Source organism: Taurulus bubalis (genome assembly GCF_910589615.1).
Source record: "Taurulus bubalis genome assembly, chromosome: 13".
Taxonomy (NCBI): Eukaryota; Metazoa; Chordata; class Actinopteri; order Perciformes; family Cottidae; genus Taurulus; species Taurulus bubalis.
In genome coordinates this window covers 18,378,663-18,396,293 of record NC_136601.1, presented here as the reverse complement: position 1 = coordinate 18,396,293, position 17,631 = coordinate 18,378,663, and the positions used below count along the sequence as shown (strand labels likewise).

The 17,631-nt window shown below is 40.2% G+C and overlaps 2 protein-coding genes across 2 annotated transcripts; both read right to left on the bottom strand.

The window, feature by feature from the left end:
* Nucleotides 1-1,139: 1,139 nt before the first annotated feature.
* On the bottom strand, nucleotides 1,140-2,104 carry adirf (adipogenesis regulatory factor). Its single transcript, XM_079228472.1, has 3 exons — nucleotides 2,002-2,104; nucleotides 1,706-1,768; nucleotides 1,140-1,268 (listed from the first exon to the last, which is right to left on the bottom strand). The coding sequence occupies exons 1-3, from the start codon at nucleotides 2,078-2,080 to the stop codon at nucleotides 1,165-1,167; spliced, it is 246 nt and encodes an 81-aa protein (XP_079084598.1). The 5' UTR covers nucleotides 2,081-2,104; the 3' UTR covers nucleotides 1,140-1,164.
* Nucleotides 2,105-2,517: 413 nt separating this feature from the next.
* sncb (synuclein, beta) lies at nucleotides 2,518-12,803 on the bottom strand. Its single transcript, XM_079229242.1, has 6 exons — nucleotides 12,699-12,803; nucleotides 11,579-11,712; nucleotides 8,197-8,226; nucleotides 7,823-7,908; nucleotides 4,979-5,065; nucleotides 2,518-3,283 (listed from the first exon to the last, which is right to left on the bottom strand). Exons 2-6 carry the CDS (start codon nucleotides 11,697-11,699, stop codon nucleotides 3,254-3,256), a joined length of 354 nt encoding a protein of 117 aa, XP_079085368.1. The 5' UTR covers nucleotides 11,700-11,712; nucleotides 12,699-12,803; the 3' UTR covers nucleotides 2,518-3,253.
* Between the last annotated feature and the right edge of the window lie 4,828 nt (nucleotides 12,804-17,631).

The window sequence follows — 17,631 nt, the reverse complement described above, 5'->3', positions numbered from 1 at the left end:
GCAAAAGACAGGAGAAGGGTTCGCTCTTCTTAGTCTTGGATTGTTGCTTTAGGTAAGACAGCAATCTGTGTGACTCATGAGAGGCACATTGGTTTGACCAATCTCAGTGATGAGAATGCACAATCGTAATAAAAAAGAAGGCTGTAGGAACCACAACCAATTGACTTGTGTGGAGGCAGATCTTCATGTGCTCATTAGAGGACAAGAAAAGCCACGCAAGCTCTAGTCTTTGTGCAGGGAATTCATGAAAAATATTAGTAAATATGAGTGTTCTGCTGCAGCAGTGAAAGCACAGGAAGACAGCGGGGGATATCGGCTGAAGGAGCTCGGGGGAAGAAGAGATGCGCCTCCCACACAAACACACACTTGTAAAGCATCGCATCACTCGTCCTCCTTCCAGCCTCTCCACTTTGCTAGACGTATTTCTCGAGAGCCTCAATAATTGTCTTTGTCTTTGTCACAACCTATGTGGAGCTGAGGGTGTTTATATTTTTAGGAATCGTCCCTTTTTTTTATTTTTTACTGTAACGGTGGGCTGCAGCTCGCCCAGAACAACATGTACTGACAGAAGTAGTCTCAGCATTAACTCAAAAGGTCTCCACCAATCCCTGGCCGCCACAGAGTGCTGTTGCCTAGCAACAACGTAGTGGGATGCAGGGAGGTGTGCCGCTGAGGACCAAGGTAGACGGCGCTGATCATCATATTCTCATCAGGAGCCATCCGCCTGCCAAAGGCCATCTTTTCAGCAGCGCGTTGGTGGTAATGACCGTGGTGCTTCGTTAGTGAATGAAGAAACAGGATGTCGCACAGACAAAGCGCCTCTGCAGCTACAAGCGGCGTTATCTCCACTGTGTGTGGCAGGATGTCACATTTTAAAAACCTGACAAACGCGTTGGTATCTGTTTTTATTTCCCAAAATAGTCACATGAAATGAAATCAATAATAACGCAGGAAACACAAACGGAAAAAGGTGAGAGGAAAACAAGAAATAAAAAGACAGTTAATAAAGATTTCTTTTGGAATGTTAGCTGTGGTTTTTTTTTTTTTTAGGTTTTCTGATGCCAACACACTTCCATCGAAACATTATCACTCGTCTAAAATGGATGATGAAACAAGTTGGCTCCAGTGTTTCGGCTAAAACCGTTTCCATGTTTTTTTCAGGGATCATTTGGTGTCCAATTTCTGTCCAAACTCCTTGATGGTGTCGGTGGCCTTGTCCGCAGCTTTTCCTATGGCTGCCTGAGTCTGTCTGCCAGCTTCTTGAGCAGCTTCAGAGAGTCATAGTGAAGCAGAGGAGAAATATTCAGGAAGTTACCAAACAAAGCATCACTAAGAGGCTGAAGACATGGTGGTGCAGAGTCTGAGTGAAACTGTCAAACTTCAGTTATCATCTTACTTGCAAACAGACATATGAGTGATACGCAGATATTCATGTGTATATAAAAAGCTTGTATTAGATACATTTCGTTAATTGTTCTATTTCTATGACGCTTTGAGATTTTCATTTTTTTCAATCAAGTTAAATATGAGTGAATTTGTATTTCTTTAGTTCTGTATTACACTGTTGTCACATAACAGGTCATATTGGGAAAGTTTTACTTAATCCTCTGACAGCTTTTCACTGCACTCTAACTCCTGTCTGCTCAGAGTAATATACCCACTCGACCATCATAATGCTTCAAAGACAAAGTAGTGTGCACTTTACCTGAGTTGGCTGTTTCTTTGGAGGATTCTGCCACCTGCTGCACAGCTTCATGAGCTGCCTGCACTGCAAAACACACGACAGGGACTTACAGTGACTGACCAGCTTCTTGGCCTTTGGTAAATGCCTGAAACTTTTGGCCATCTCAGTCGTTTACATGTGAGAGACCATTTTAAACGTTTGTGACAAATAAAAAGATTCATCAAGTGGCTCTTTTTCAAGCAAGAAAGCCAAAGCATTGTGTGAAGAAAAGCCTTCACCAGACCTCACAATGTGTCATCTCACAGCTGTCGTTCTACCTGCAGTGTCTGTGACTCCCTTAGCGGCCGAGTGGCTCGAGCCTTTCAGGCTCTCGAAGGACTTCTTGAACGAGGCCATGGCTCCTGTCTTTGTCCCTGCAGAGTCCACACATCCGTATGAGCCGACAGCGGCAGGCGAGGCTGTTTATACCCTCTGTTTGAGCCCGGCACCACCGAGCCGGCGCGTTCCAGCTGGATTAATACAAACAAAACCCACCCAAAGAGGCCCGATCAGACTGGAATCCCAACTATGGCAGCGTCCTGCCGAGGGCCAGAGCCCGGTCAGCAGATTTTACACATCCTGTAATCAAACCCCCAGACAAGAGTGAGCAGAAAAGGGAACGCGTGAGGGCGATATTAAATAGATAGACCAACAGGCAGAACAAATGCCCAGAATTGGTTACAACAGGTTTAAAATCTAATGAGTGATCAATGCCAAAAGTGAGTTTAAACATCATCAAACAACAAAACCAAATGGTTTCTTTTTTTTAATCTTTATTTACAGAGGAATGTATGTCTGGCTTAACACATAAACCTTTATATTGACAAGTCCTGCAATTGAAAGCACATATTGATATGACAACCATTATGATTCCAAGACATAATATATTGACTTTAACTTGTTAAAATCTTCAGTACACACAAACACACGCACACACAAACATGTATACTCTGAGTTTCAGAGATTACAGATTTACTGGAATGATTTCACAAGCAAATATAAAGATACAATGTAAAAAACTCTTACTTCAAAAAAGAAATTTCCAAAGAAATGCAAAACGAAAAAGAAAGAACCCACAAACAGGCATTGTCGACACTTAGGAGGATATTATTGTTTTCATATCTGCTTGCAACCGGACATATTTATTTTTTCCACTCCCAGTGTCTCATTGGAAGATGACGAACATCTATTGCACGTTTCTAAATACAGATACACACGAGTACAAAGTCACACGCCCCGGCTCTGGTCTCATTTCATTGGGAGGGAGTCAAGGAAATGAGACAGAGAGGACGATTCTTACGTCTCAATAATTACCTACACCCGACACATCACATTTATAACATGACATTTACAATATATAATAATAAAAGATTTGTCTTGAAGGAAGAACATTTTTCAGTGGGAATGCTTGTCTTTTTTGTTGATTTTTTTTGCAACAGGGGTATAATAGTGATAGTTTCAGCATTTGTCCTTTTTATTATTAGAAATATTATTGTGCTGCTGGTTGGTTGGTGGCTTTGACTGGTGCTTTTACGCTTCTGGCTCGTAGTCCTGGCTCCCCTGGGAAAAGAAGAAACCATTTTTAACAGACAGGCAGGTCAAATCCGTAGTACAGAGAAGCTCCAGGGTTAAATTTAACAGTAGCACTTTGACTTAATCTCATGAAATACGACTTTCAAATCAATTTAAGAAGTGTGCATATGACAGAGGGCTCATGGTAACACATGATTGCGCTCTGCTGAAGGTAATGATGTCACTCGATCACAGCTGTAAGCTCCTCTGCTGGCCTCTCTCTCTTCAGCCTGCAGAGGGCAGCAAAATCCCACACAAATCTTCAAGGATGTGTCGTGAGCACAATCCCAGCATCCTTTTAACCCTGCACACGCCTCCTTCACGCACATGATCATACAAATAATGAAAAAAATACAATACAGCCCCCGGGAATAAGCAATAGTCTTAGGACATCTAATGTGTTCCCAAAACCAAGAGTGATAATGGATGCGATGGGTTTGCATGTGCAAATCCTCCCTAAGAGGGCTTGGTTCACTCTAGCGCTCATGCTCCATATTCACAGCACTGCAGGGAGACCCTGCCATTACCCACAATGCACAGAGGCAGAGAGCGTCATCACCACACCCATTCAGACAGAGCTCACACATTGCTGGTGTAGCAAAAGATGGGGGAGGGGAAGCGATGCGGAGGAGAGGAGCAGGAGAGGGAGATGGGAGGACATGGATGACACAAGCTGCTGCCGCTGAGAAATTCACTTTCAATTTGAATCTCAGGGAATATCTCGGTTTTACACCTTCAACTGATGAATGCAATAATCCATGAAGGAAAATAAAAGGAAATCCAACTGAATGCATTTCAGAAATTGAACATCATTTGTTAAATTAAATCTTCCTCCAACTGAATCTGATTCAGACTATTTTAATATTCTCTGAGAATATAATAGTTTTCTGGCAAAAAAACATTGCTGATGCAGAACGTTATATCATTAAATATACGAGTGACATGATCGTTTCCACATTATGTACATTGTGTGATATTTTTATTTACTCTTAGCTGTTTAAAATCTGGTTTCAAAGCGATCGGTTCTGCAGAGTTTGTCTCGGCCCTGAAAGCCAAATTCCAAAAATAGCCATCGGTGTCAGACTCCCACCCTTCCTCCACACACACGATGCACACACACACACACACACACACACACACACACACACACACACACACACACACACACACACACACACACACACACACACACACACGTACACACTGACACACCCCTAACGCTTAATGTAGGTAGGCGGTGCTATATTCACTGTACTCGCTTTGTGGAAATTGTGCTTTCATTTCCATCAAAAATAAGGATTACAGAAGTGTGTGTGTGTGAGGGGCTGTATGCAATACAGCTAAAATATGTAATAATGCAGAGCTGGTGAATACTGATGAGCCTCCATCTACTGTGAGTGTGACTGTATATATATATATATATATATATATATATATATATATATATATATATATATATATATACACACATATATATACACACACATATATATATATATATATATATATATATATATATATATATATATATATATATACACATAGACACTCATTATATATACATATACACAAATTACAGCTTTTTGCAAAACATATAAAAAGCTATTTCCAAAGAAATCTTACTTCAACACAGAGACATGAGATTCTTTATTGTAAGGCAGACACATGCATGTGCTTTGTTACCTGCTGAGACTCATCATATGTCTCCCCTTCTGGCTCCAGCATTGCTTCTCCCTGGCCCTCCATGGCCTCCTGCCCGTACTCCTCAGGCTGCAGAGACAGTAAGATGGAGAGGATGAGGCTATAACAGATGTACATTAACAGAAGCCACTAACCATATTGGAAGTTACTACATATGTGTAGTACATCACTATTACATTTGAGTCACAGAGCTCAGCATCAGAGTAGTTTTACTTGCAGGGGACAGAATAGTCTTTCTTCCAGATAGTTAGAAGATGATGGTGGGAATACCTTCAGAACAGCAGTTTATGTTTTCTATCAACCTCAGCTGTGTTTAGTGCTAAATAGCTAATGTGAACGTGCCAAACTAATCAATAACCTAATGAGATGAAATGATGAAGGCCTTCGGAACCCTTTTAGATCCCATCCCTGGTCATATTGCGCACCTCAATTCCAAAAAAATGTCTTTGTATATTCTTAGGTCAACTGATAATATCATGCTTTTGCAGGAGCTAAAGACGCACGAGTGTAGACTCTTAGCGACGTTTGCTACATTATTCAGAAAATCGGATGCCTCTGATGTAATGGTAATAGAGAGGCAAAGACATTGGGGGGAAAGAAAAGAACAGATGAAACCTGTCTCTCAGTACGTAGGTGAACATTTTCAGCTAGGGACTGATTTAAAATTAGTGGCCTGTGTTCATTTATAATAAAGGCCCATGTCACCAAATGCAACGATGTGGCTCAACAATGGAAGCCCATAGGACAAAGAAATTGGATAGAAAGACATGCATGTTAGTATGGTTAATGCGTTGTTGATTTTCACTGACAATAAGAAAAACACATAATATACCACCAGTCTTATATTTGTCTATTTGAAGTGACACTGTAAGGCTCTCCTTCTGACAGCTGTCTGATGCAGACAGCGCTACATCTGAATGCACCTCCTACTTCGAGCCCTTAAAACAAAGCTAGTGGGTCAGCACACATGTATTTTTAAACCCAGCACTAATCAAGTCAATTAGGTCAGGGAAGATCAGAACATAATCCTATGTACTCTATCAAGCTGGTATTAATGCTGTAAGCCCACCGACATGATTAGCATGGCCTCAAAAGCTGCACAATGGGAAAGCACCATAAGACACAACTAATCAGGCGGATCCTTGGCTGAGGAAACGTGAACATGAAAAAGGGTGTTCGCCTGATTATAACAGTGGAGAACGACACGTTTTGTGTCTGATTGGTCACATCTGAATTCAGTCGAGACTCAAACACAAGAGACGGCTTAATGTTAAGACAATTTAGCATAAGTCTGTCTTAAAAAGATTATTGAAATATTTTATTGTACGATTAGATCAGTGAGGGAAATTTTAAGTGCAGAATATAGTGACAGAGAGGACATCCACCCCAGCACCAGCTCGAGCTAAACAGTAGATCGGCACATGAGATAAACGTGCCAACAATTTTAACAATCTGTTGTCCGGGTGTTGGAATGAGTAGTTTTATCACTCAGATAGTGCCTCTGAGAGGCCAATTAGAGCAGGCTGTCAGATTTACTAGATTAGTGAGTCAGTGGAAGGAGTCCAACTCCGAGGGATGACGGCTTCGGACAGAGGACCTCCCCGTCTCACTGACAGTCTGACAGCGAAAGACTAGCCGCGCACGGCCAGGTCATTCAACAAGCGAAGAACAATCAATAGAATGTGTTTCTCAAATTTTCAAGTTTTGCTGTAAGTAGACTTTTCCAAGTCACATCTGTTCCACCTCTGTGATCCAACTCTGTATAACCGTTTGAATTGAAGGTATATTTTATAGGCTGAAGGCAGCTCTGTGTGCAGAGAAGACTGTGCGGAACAACACCTCATCCTCGGAAACCCTCAAGCTTCCTCCAAAAAAAACGAGGGCAAAACAAGGCCTTAGCGCAATTTAATCTAAGAATATTTTAACTATCAAAGCTGTCATCAACCAGCAGGTCAACCCCTTTACATTTTGCAGTGTGAATATTGAGGAATTCATAATTTGGCTGTGGAGACAGCGCAACTTAGTCCACAAGCATATGTTTCTCAAAAAATTAAGTGTGATGATGTTTCCTTTGGTAGCAGCAACTGTCTCTGCTGACAGCCGAGGAATAAAACAGATGAGCGCCAGTCACTCTATGTTGAAGTGACACGCAAATTCATCAGCCCGTGTTTATCTCTGCTCAAATCTGGCTCTGCTACAAGCACAATCCCATCCAGATTTTAATGAACACAATTTATAGCAAGTTGCCAACTGTAAGTGATTCTTGAATCAGGAACGAAGGTTTTATCCGTCAGTTGTGCACGTGTGCACATCCATAAGTAGGCTTAATCAAGAATAACAATAAGCTGCTGTATAGAAAATGCATATCACATACAAGGCAGTTTGCAGTCATTTCATTATATGCACGCTATTAAAGGGGCAATAAGTCAGTTAAGTGAATAGTGGCTCAACAAACAAATGTAACAGTTTGAGGGTGGGGAGAGAGTTTTTATATGTAAACTGCCAAACGTTCACTGGTTCCATTGACTTACATGTGGGGATTTACTGTTTTCCAGAGTCTTATATCATTGGAAAGGTCTTTCAAAAGTAAACATCTCCAGATTCTGGTTGTATGTACACAAACTAATAAATAACAAAATACAATATTGTCCATATATATATATTTAATATAATCACCTACGATCCATTCCACAATTAAGGGCCACTGATTTCCTGTAGGTGTGTGTGAACATTACCATACTTTGTCTAATAACAGGAACACACTGAAGAAACTAGAACAGTGTGTACCACATCACTGTGTGTGTGCCATCAGGGAGCCGTACATACGTTCATGTCAGCAGGGAATTCGTCCTTTTTCCCCAGGCCAGTGGCAGCAACAATGTTCCCGTAGGCTCCAGTGGTCTTCTCAGCCACTGCAGAGACACACAAACATCATGGACACACACACACACGCAAACATTATTTTAACAGATTCAGCAGACAGATTAAAAGCATGCACATCATGTCTGGCCTCTTTTGTTTCTCAATTGAATATTGTACATAATGGCCACTTACACTTGCCCTCTTCAACACACAAACCCTCCCCCATCACCATAATGAATCTGCCATCTCCCAGCAGGAGTAAGTGGCTGGTCACGGTAATGAAACTGAGCTTTTAACTGCGTCACTAATGGCGTTTGCGTAGCAAGAGAAAAACTCACCTGAGCCCACGCTGTCTTTGGCCTTGTTACCTGAATTAACAACAAAAATACATTGTTAGAAATGCTACTTGAAGTACTATTTCACATTTTGCCTTTCACGACTCTCGCCCAAAACTAACCACTAAAGCACCATTCACTCAGAGTTATAGGCTGCCTTGTAATTTGTTAAAATGCATAATTTCTGAGCACCTCGCTCTTTCCGCACCTTGATATGTCATCTACCTGACAGCGTGATTCATGGCACACTGATGCTACAGAAGCATCCTGTTTATCACTGCTCACATGATAAACATAATTACCATGATTCTCTTTGATCTGTCACTACCGACCAATCATTTTTCATACAACTGATGCACTATACATTTTGTTTTGTATTCACACCTCCAGAGATAATAAAGAACAGTCATGGCGGCAGAACTTGGATTGCTTGGTACTTTTCTTGTGAGGAGTTATTACACTTTGTGGCCGACTTAAAGCCAAAACCACCAATCAATTCTCTGACCTTTGGCAGATCTCATCCATCTACCATTTCTCCACCGAGCTATTTGGGCAATCAAATAAAGCCCACTGGTCCTGATCACTCAAGCACTGTCATTCTCTCATACTGTGCAGCAGTCACATGCCATATTGGTCCCTGAGGGCCTTTAAAAGCCCACGGAGGAGAGATGAGATGATGATGAAGTACAGAACCGGCACTACAAAAGGAGAGTCTCAAAGAGAAGCATACATCTAAGATGTGCCTCTATTTGAGCATCTGCTCCGGTGAAGTGCAGCTACCACACTGAATATTCAGTGATAAAATACACGATTTAAAAATCATTTTTGAATATCCATTTCAAGCTCCTCAAGTGTTGAAATTGAAATATTCAAATCAGCTTGGTTATAAAATACCAGATTATGTCTACAGTTCTTGGGTGTGGAATATATAATATTTCTTGTCACCTAAATATTAATATACAGAAATAATATATTTGAAAATAATTACTCAGTGTTATTATTTTGTAATGCAATTTTAGGCCATAGCTTTGGTTTAGCATTTGTTAGTAAGAGCTATGCTGAGACTGCCGTCACCGGGTGCATGCTGCTAATGCTCGATGAATACGGCTGTGACATTAAATGGTATCTAGTACAGCAGGCTTTCCCCTCAATTCTGCCTCTCCTTGCTTTACTGTCTGCTCAGCTCAGCTGGGTGGGCGGTCTGCAGCTGTCAAAAGGTGGGCCCTAGGCCTATCAGATCACGCTCACCCCTCCTCCAAGAGGGGCCTTCAAGCGAATCATACGCAGCTTTCTAGGGCACCGCTCTCCTCAACAAGCAGCACGCAGGAGCACAGAGATGCCACATGACATGGACACGCTCCTTTCCCTTTCTGTGTACCACCGGCAAGCGGCATGATGAGACGTAGCATTGGAGAAGGCGTAAAATGAGCACGCACGTGTTTTGACTGCATGATTGACATGTTTGGTTCTGGTGATGAGTGACAGGGACACGGTTCTAAATAAGAACGGGTTCCATCGAAATGCAGACACATCAATGTGTCTTGGAGTACTCAACGTCACCGGCTCAATGGTACAGGCTGGTGACTGCAGAGATACCAGCAGGAGTGTCACTGGCTCAACAACGGAGAACATAAATATGTGTAATGGCTGGCAGGTTCCAGAGCCCATGACCAGCTCTGAGTCATCTGGTCCTCCCCCATTTACCCCCAACACACCAACTGTACGCTAAAAAGCAGAGCTGGCCAATATTGAAGAATGTATTGATCACAAATGACATGGTCATTTTGTCAGTATAGACATACAGCTTGTGAAATATATGAAATCAAATTAAATATAATAAAACAAGTGATGATCATCAAACTTAATTCTGTGGTAAAATATGATCTACTTCCAGCCTCTCAATCATGAGCATGTTCTGCTTTTCTGTATCTTATGTAACTGTAAACAGGAAGTCTTTGGGCTTTGGACTATGGGTTGGACAAAATAAGCAGTCTCAGGAAATTGTGATGAGCACTTTTCACTATTTTCTGACATTTTATAGACTAAATATTTATCGAAAAATGAAGAAAATAATATTCAGATTAATTGAAAAGTACGGCTAGTTGCAGCCCTAGACATACTAAAACCAAAATGTACGACTCAAACTAGGTTCTTTAAAATATAGTCGCTATCATTGTTTCAACATTTTAATTGATCTTGGTATTGATTATTTACACAATAGAACTGGTTAACACTGGCTATGGGGATATTAAAATTGCATTATTTCATAATGATTTGACACCATTAAAGAATAACCCTAAATTATTGACCGGCAACACAGATATTTAAATTATGCACATCACTACCTAAAGCTGGTTAACTGTGAAAGTTGGTGCTTTTCAATGTTTCATTATGAACACAAGATGATCAAAGATATTGAGACAATAATTCGTCAGCTTCTACTGTTCCTTTGCCAAGCTGCTTGATATATATATATATATATATATATATATATATATATATATATATATATATATATATATATATATATATATATATATATCTTATATGAATAATTATTTAAAGCAAGTTAAATGGATTGGGCCAATAGTTTAAAGGCACACATTTAGCCATTGCACTTTGAACTCATGCAACAGAGGCACTGATCTGTGCAAAAAGCTGTAATGGTGTCCATTACAAATTTAACTGCCCTGTAAAGGAGAAACGCAGAGGCCTTCAGTCGGTTTGTCTCCAGGAGGTGACCGTGGGCTGAGACTGTTTAACAATCTGCTGCCGTCCAATGCACTGACTTGTGGCTAGAGCTGCTCTCACCATCCTGCTGCCCCACCCCCACCCCGCTCCCATCTTCTGCCTGTAACCCAGTCATTCAGGCGAGAGGGCACGAGGACATTCAGAGCCTCGTATTACATGACACACGACAAAATAACTCCTTATCTCAGTGCATCATTTTGAAAACAACTTGTTAATACTAGACAGTTTGATAATACACCGGCTAAAATGAATATTTAATAGACTGCATCGGCCTGAATAAATAAAACCAAGATATTGATCAACTGTCAGGCAGATTTATTTATTAAATTACTGCTGCCATAAAAACTCTGAATTTTGAGGCGTGCATTCAGTTAGTTATCATGCCGTACACTTCATACATGTCATTTTGACTTGCACCCCACATTGAGTCCAATACAAAAACGACAGTTATTTTACAGGAAGTTAGTGTATAATTTATCCATTTCTTTCAGGGCATAATGAGGATGCTAGAGAACCTAAATTATAAAATGTTCTGTCGCTGCTCATGCATACTGTATAGGAGGGACATTAGCAGTCTCTGTGTGCCTGTGGTCACATGTAAAATAACCTGAACACAGGCGTGTGATCACCTTACCTACAAACATTACTCCTTCTTTAGTCTTTTCAGCTGCAACCGCAACTCCCTCCTTGGTCTTCTCCGCGGCTACAGCCATCCCCTCTTTCGCTTTAGACAAACCCTTCATAAACACATCCATCTTGGCCGAATAACTGTGGAGAGATGGAACCAGATATACCTGCTGTCAGTCTCCATCACTGCCGTCACTGTGTGTACACGTCTTATTCATATGCATGTGTGGCATTTAGTGTCTCATAATAATAACAACCAACTTTAAGTATATCATGTCTATCTATTTCTACAAACCTCTATGAATGTGAGTATATTACACGTCTATACGTTACAGTGAAAAGAAGGCAGCACCGCCTCCTGTGGCAGATCGTGACAGCTGCACTGTAGTAAAAACCCTGTGTAGTGTTCACTCATGCATTCAACCCCCTTTGCACATCCTCGTCAAAGCATGAAATATTCAAAGGCAAAAAAAGATTTCAATGAAATGGTTAATTGTGGAGGCGCTCATTAATTATTGCTCGCCTGTAATGCTACTCTCAGTGGCAGCTATAGGGCTGCGGCTGAGAAAAAGAGCAGGCCGTTTAGAGACTGTACGTCTACTATATGCCAGAAGGACATTTATTGCAAGAGATATAAAAAAAAAAACGTTGCTGGGGGAAGGGAAGCACGATCTACATCTACATATTTAAAGCGTGGATGCAATCTGAGCTTGTCCGATCAAACATTTAAATAAAACAGGCAACACCTACAGCTTCAGTTATCTTATTGCTTTTCACACCAACCCATGCGAGTCCCACCCTGGGTGTCGCAGGTCAGAGCTTTAATTCCCACATGCACATCATTTCACCACGTCGAGCATTTCTCACGTTTGCATCGACTGAATATTTATCGTTACATTATTTCCCCCGACACAAATAGATACATAACATGCAACGAAAAGCAGGATAATACACATTTAAAGGCATGTTCATCGGGAGTTTAGTTGCTTTATGGCACGGTGCAAACCAGTTTATTCTAATGATGACGCTCACATGCAATATGTCTTCAAATGGCGGTGACCTCTATACGATTTAAAACTGTATACAGTGTAGTGTATGAAATGCATGAAGAGAAAAAGAGTCGTTACCTATTTACAAATAGCCGTCGACTTGTCCCCTTATGATGCAGGCGCACAGTGGAGTCACACTATCGTCTGAATGGGAGATGTTTTCAAGTGAGCGCTAGGTGGGCCTTCCTCGGGCTGATTCTCCACCAACAGGGACGGCCCCCTTCTCAGAGCGGCTCAGGCTATAATGTCCCCCACCCCCCTCCCTCTCTCCACATGGTTCAGTCCACTACTGATCACCCCGCGATGTAAACTTGCACAGCAAGGAAAACGACTTAAACAGAGCCAATCACCTCACCTCGTCCCTTTTCTATTGCAGACGTTAGACCCGCTGTCCATCACGACAACTCATCTGGCTGTAAAGTCACTATATGGATATTATCTTTTATTGACACAGCAAAATGGTCATATGGTACAATATCATGCCATCTGGGTGAAATTATCCCTAATTTGTCAACATTTGATGAATTAATAACAGCGAAACAAAACTTTTTTATTTAAACCACTTGACCTACTTTTAATGTTTTCTTGTGGACTCCATTTTGGATTTCATTTTTGCTACTGCCACCCCATATTGCACTAAAACTGGCACCATGTTCCTTTCATTGAGAAATGCAACCACCATCCTATATACATGTAATGTCGTGTAGTTTATTTTAAAAATCATTATTAACAGCCCCAATTAGCAGTCGTCTTACAGAATAACTACTGTCGTGAGTTGAAAAACGTTTACAATTAATTATCCCACTTCTGTGCCAATACAGACACGCTTAGAACAGATCGGGAGGGTGATACCATGTTCAGTAAGAAATGGGTGGTTCATGTATATACAATACTCTTGGTCATATAGTAGAATTTAAGATTCATTGAACTCCTTGTTATTCGGTTTTTCAAATCAATTCAAATGATGTATTATCCTTGAATAATTCAACAATATACCGAAAAGGGTTATTTATTGTTACTTATAGCCTATTTCCCACATCGAGTTATTGGTCCTGAACTGAAATTCAATGCTACACGGTCACGGTCACGAGCTCGTGACTTTATCTTGTAGCCCTGCACATTGATGACCCCAGCGGACGTTTCTTGGCAGAGGCGGACCTCAGATCGGTTGAATATGGACCAGTCTATCAGGTTATGATGCTTTCTAGAGGAACCCATTAGAACAGAACCAGAGAACACTAATAATCAATAAATTGTGTTAATAATGCTGTTGCTGGATACGTTTCACTGAGCTGATTTGCAGCTTCGATCACCTAAACTGTAACATGTAATTGATGACATAATTAAACAAATGATGAGCTCAACTAAGTTCTGCTTACTTTGCTGACCATACTGAGAGCAACATGGTTAAGAACACTTTCTGGTGAGTATAGTTGTTAAACTCATCATCTCAAGTAACCTTCATAAGAATGAGCGAGGAGGAACCATCCTCAAAGCAGGGAGAAACTCGGCCGCGCTGGACGTACACGCATGCGCAGTGGACCACTGAAGACGCGCTGTGCGTGAGGCGGAATGGCGAACGTTAAACGTGTGAAGAAAGCGCTGCTCTGTCAAATTATTTGAAGCTACATAATACAATCTATTTCGCAAACCTAGTCGTCCTTTTGCCATCTTCTTCAAAACTAAAAGCAAAGTCTGCTCAAATGAAAATATGATATTCATAATTTGCCTTTAGTTATCTAAAACACGGTGCAATAACATCTCATGAGAATAGTCATGGACATAGCAGGGGTACTCATGAACAGCAATCACGTGAAAGTTTAATATAACCTTTTATAGATATGCTTTTATAATATTTCAACTGTTGGGAAATGATGAATATTATAATTTCCTTTGAGCTGCCTTTGCCTTTTCATTTTCTCAAAAACTAGTAAAATCACATGAAATCTGCCATGGACATATATGGGATCATAATGAACAAGAATCCAGTGGAAATTAGCTAACCAATGTTTTTATTAAATATCAAAGATTATATATATATATATATAGGTTATATATGTTTCACTTAAAACAGTAAAGTAGTGTTACTTAATATTTTATTATAATTGTATTTCATATAAGGTCCATAATAATATTATTGTTGACTTGTCAAATTGGACAAATTATTGTAAATATAGGTCTACCTCTGTGCTTTTGGGGCTATCCCAGCCGTACCGTAACACCAGGAATAGACGATCATTACATTTCACTTGACCGCAGTTGCCATTAACAAGACAGTACAATGGGACAGTCAGAGAAACGAGTCAACATTATACACCTGTTTATCCGTTTACCAATTTAGAAGTAACGTAAAGTGCACTTAACATAACGTCAAGTTTTAACTCATTACTTTTGTTATTTATAACCGTGGCTGTCTGACTGTCTCACTAAGCGCACCGCATTACGGGAGTCACACAATGTCACTGTCATTGAATTGAATGAAGATGACATGTAATGTTAAATTAAGCTGAACGAGGAATACATCAACAACACCTATGATGGCGGGGCTCTCGGCCACAGAGAGAGGGGCACCGTGTCCCAACAGCAAGCGTTAATGCGTTTTGTAAAACGTAAAAATAACGTCTTATATTCTGATTTTTTACTGGAAATTAAATATAATATAACCAATAGCAAGTAGAACATTAGCAAGAAAGCCAATTGGTGACATGAATAATTTAGTCATAGGTAAAAAACAAAAACCTCTGAATAATATACATACAATATATCTGTGTTTTATACAACAATAAATTAGAAAGCGCCATCCTCAGCCAAGCGCTGTCCAGGGTCCTGAAGTGTGTCTCTGTCCAGGGTCCTGAAGTGTGTCTCTGTCCATGGTGCTGAATTGCTTCAGCTAAAAACCACACATCCCTGCAGGGCAGGATGCATTTCATAAGGGGTTATTAATCTTGCATCATAACACTATAAAAAAGACACGCAGTTAACCCAGTTTTCGTTTAAAGCTGCTTTCAACACAGAGGTACATTTCAAATCTTGGTTTCCTCACTGACTGTTTGAATTTGTTAGCTGCATCCGCACTCTTGTGGTCTTTTGGGGGAATGACATGCTAAACATTTTGCAGCTCCAGCAGCCTTTACTGAAATTGTACATGAAATAAAATGCAAGAACTGTTCGCGAAACCATATCATTATGTTCATATAATAACAGGGACACCCTTTAAATGATTGTTAGTAAACATGCAGTGCCTTACAATCTTGTGTTAAACATACCAAAGTCATCACATTAGTGAGAGCAACAACATTCATTTCAATAAACCCAATTCAGAGCTCCTGAACAAAATTAGCAGGTGGATATTTGCACAGGCATTTTAATGTAACGCAAATACAGTATATATATATATATATATATATATATATATATATATATATATATATTGTCAGGGTGGAAATGTGTCTTTTGTCCACCAAATACAAGAAATAACAACATAAACAGCAGATAACTAGTTAGGAAACAAACACATAGATGTGCTCATATTACACATTATATCAGTTCATGTCAATATCTGTGGCTTTAATCCTCTCCGTCACATTGCTGAGTTACGAATATTGCTGGCACTTTGGAGGAAGGACTCTTAACTTTTAGTTGCCAGAGGGACTTTATAGTATCTCCCTAAACTCAAAAGCTAAAACTAGATGAAACGAGGAAGGGAACTATCTGCCAGGATCCTTTTTGTTCAAAGATGAGTCATGGGCTTTGGGGGATTTTCCAACTATTTTGCTTTCCATTGTCACCATCCTATATCTTCATTCTTATGTTGAGGTTCAGGTGAGTTTCCAGATAAAGTTGCTGTGAGCATCCCTTGAAAATCTACTGAGCTCACCTGGAAGTCCACAACTGTACCGAGGTATTTAAAGTTTTCCACAGTTTCAATAACATTGGCAAACAAGTGAAACTGGCTCCGTTTTCAGATATTATTTTGTGCGGAAACTACATGTTTTGTCTCGGCCGCATTGATTTCTAGCTGGCTACCACGAGACTATAATGCACCTTAGTGTGGGCCGGATAGGTCTGTTCTCTGTAGAAGGAAACTGAGATGATGCCATCAGCATACTTAAACAATCTAAAATATGTCTGATTGTAAAAGAGAGAGAATTGCGCAGGGGAGAGAACTAGCTTTGTCAGAAGCCTTATCTCCAAGTTTGACATGCTCCCCCTGACACAGACCCTTCGTGGCCAGCAGGAAAGTCTCTCATCCAGAGAACTAACCACGTATTGATGTTGAGATCAATTAGCCTATTCAGGGGAATATCTATTTTTATTGAGTTAAAAGTTGAGCAAGAATCCAAGTGCAGAACTCATGCATATCCTGTGGGATCTATACGCTGTTCAGTAACTGCAAGCAGAGTTAGCGCAGCGTCCTCTCAGCCTCTTATATGCTAACTGGAGTGGATCTAGCATAGCGGCCATAGTGATGATCAAGTGGCTGGCAAGAACTCGTTTGCGTTTACTTTTAATGAAATGTGATCAAGAATTGTAATCTGTTTCAATGTTCAATAACCATTTCAATATACCACAACCTTGTTGATCATTAGGTGGCAGGAACAACCCATATTTTTAAAACATCCTATAAGTTTGCCACCCTTTCATTTCTCTCCCTTGTTTTTTTTTAAGACAAGCAAGAATGTTTATAAAGCTCAGAGGGTGGACACATGAATCACATAATGTCACAGACTGAATATAACTAAAGCAACATATCCCTTTACTATTAATATTTTGATTTTATTTCAGTACATTTTCACTGTTTGAGCAGCTGGTTTTTCTCGTCAAAGGAAAATACTAAATTTAGGAGCAAAAAATTGCGAGGGACACAGTTGCTAGATCTAAAAGTAGGGAGGGTTTCAAATCAGCCGAATTGTGTTGCACATGCACTACTTTAAACAATGTGTGCCTGTTAGTAAGTTAGTAAAAAACAATCTCCAACACTTAAGAAATTACTCATTTAGTCAATTTAGAA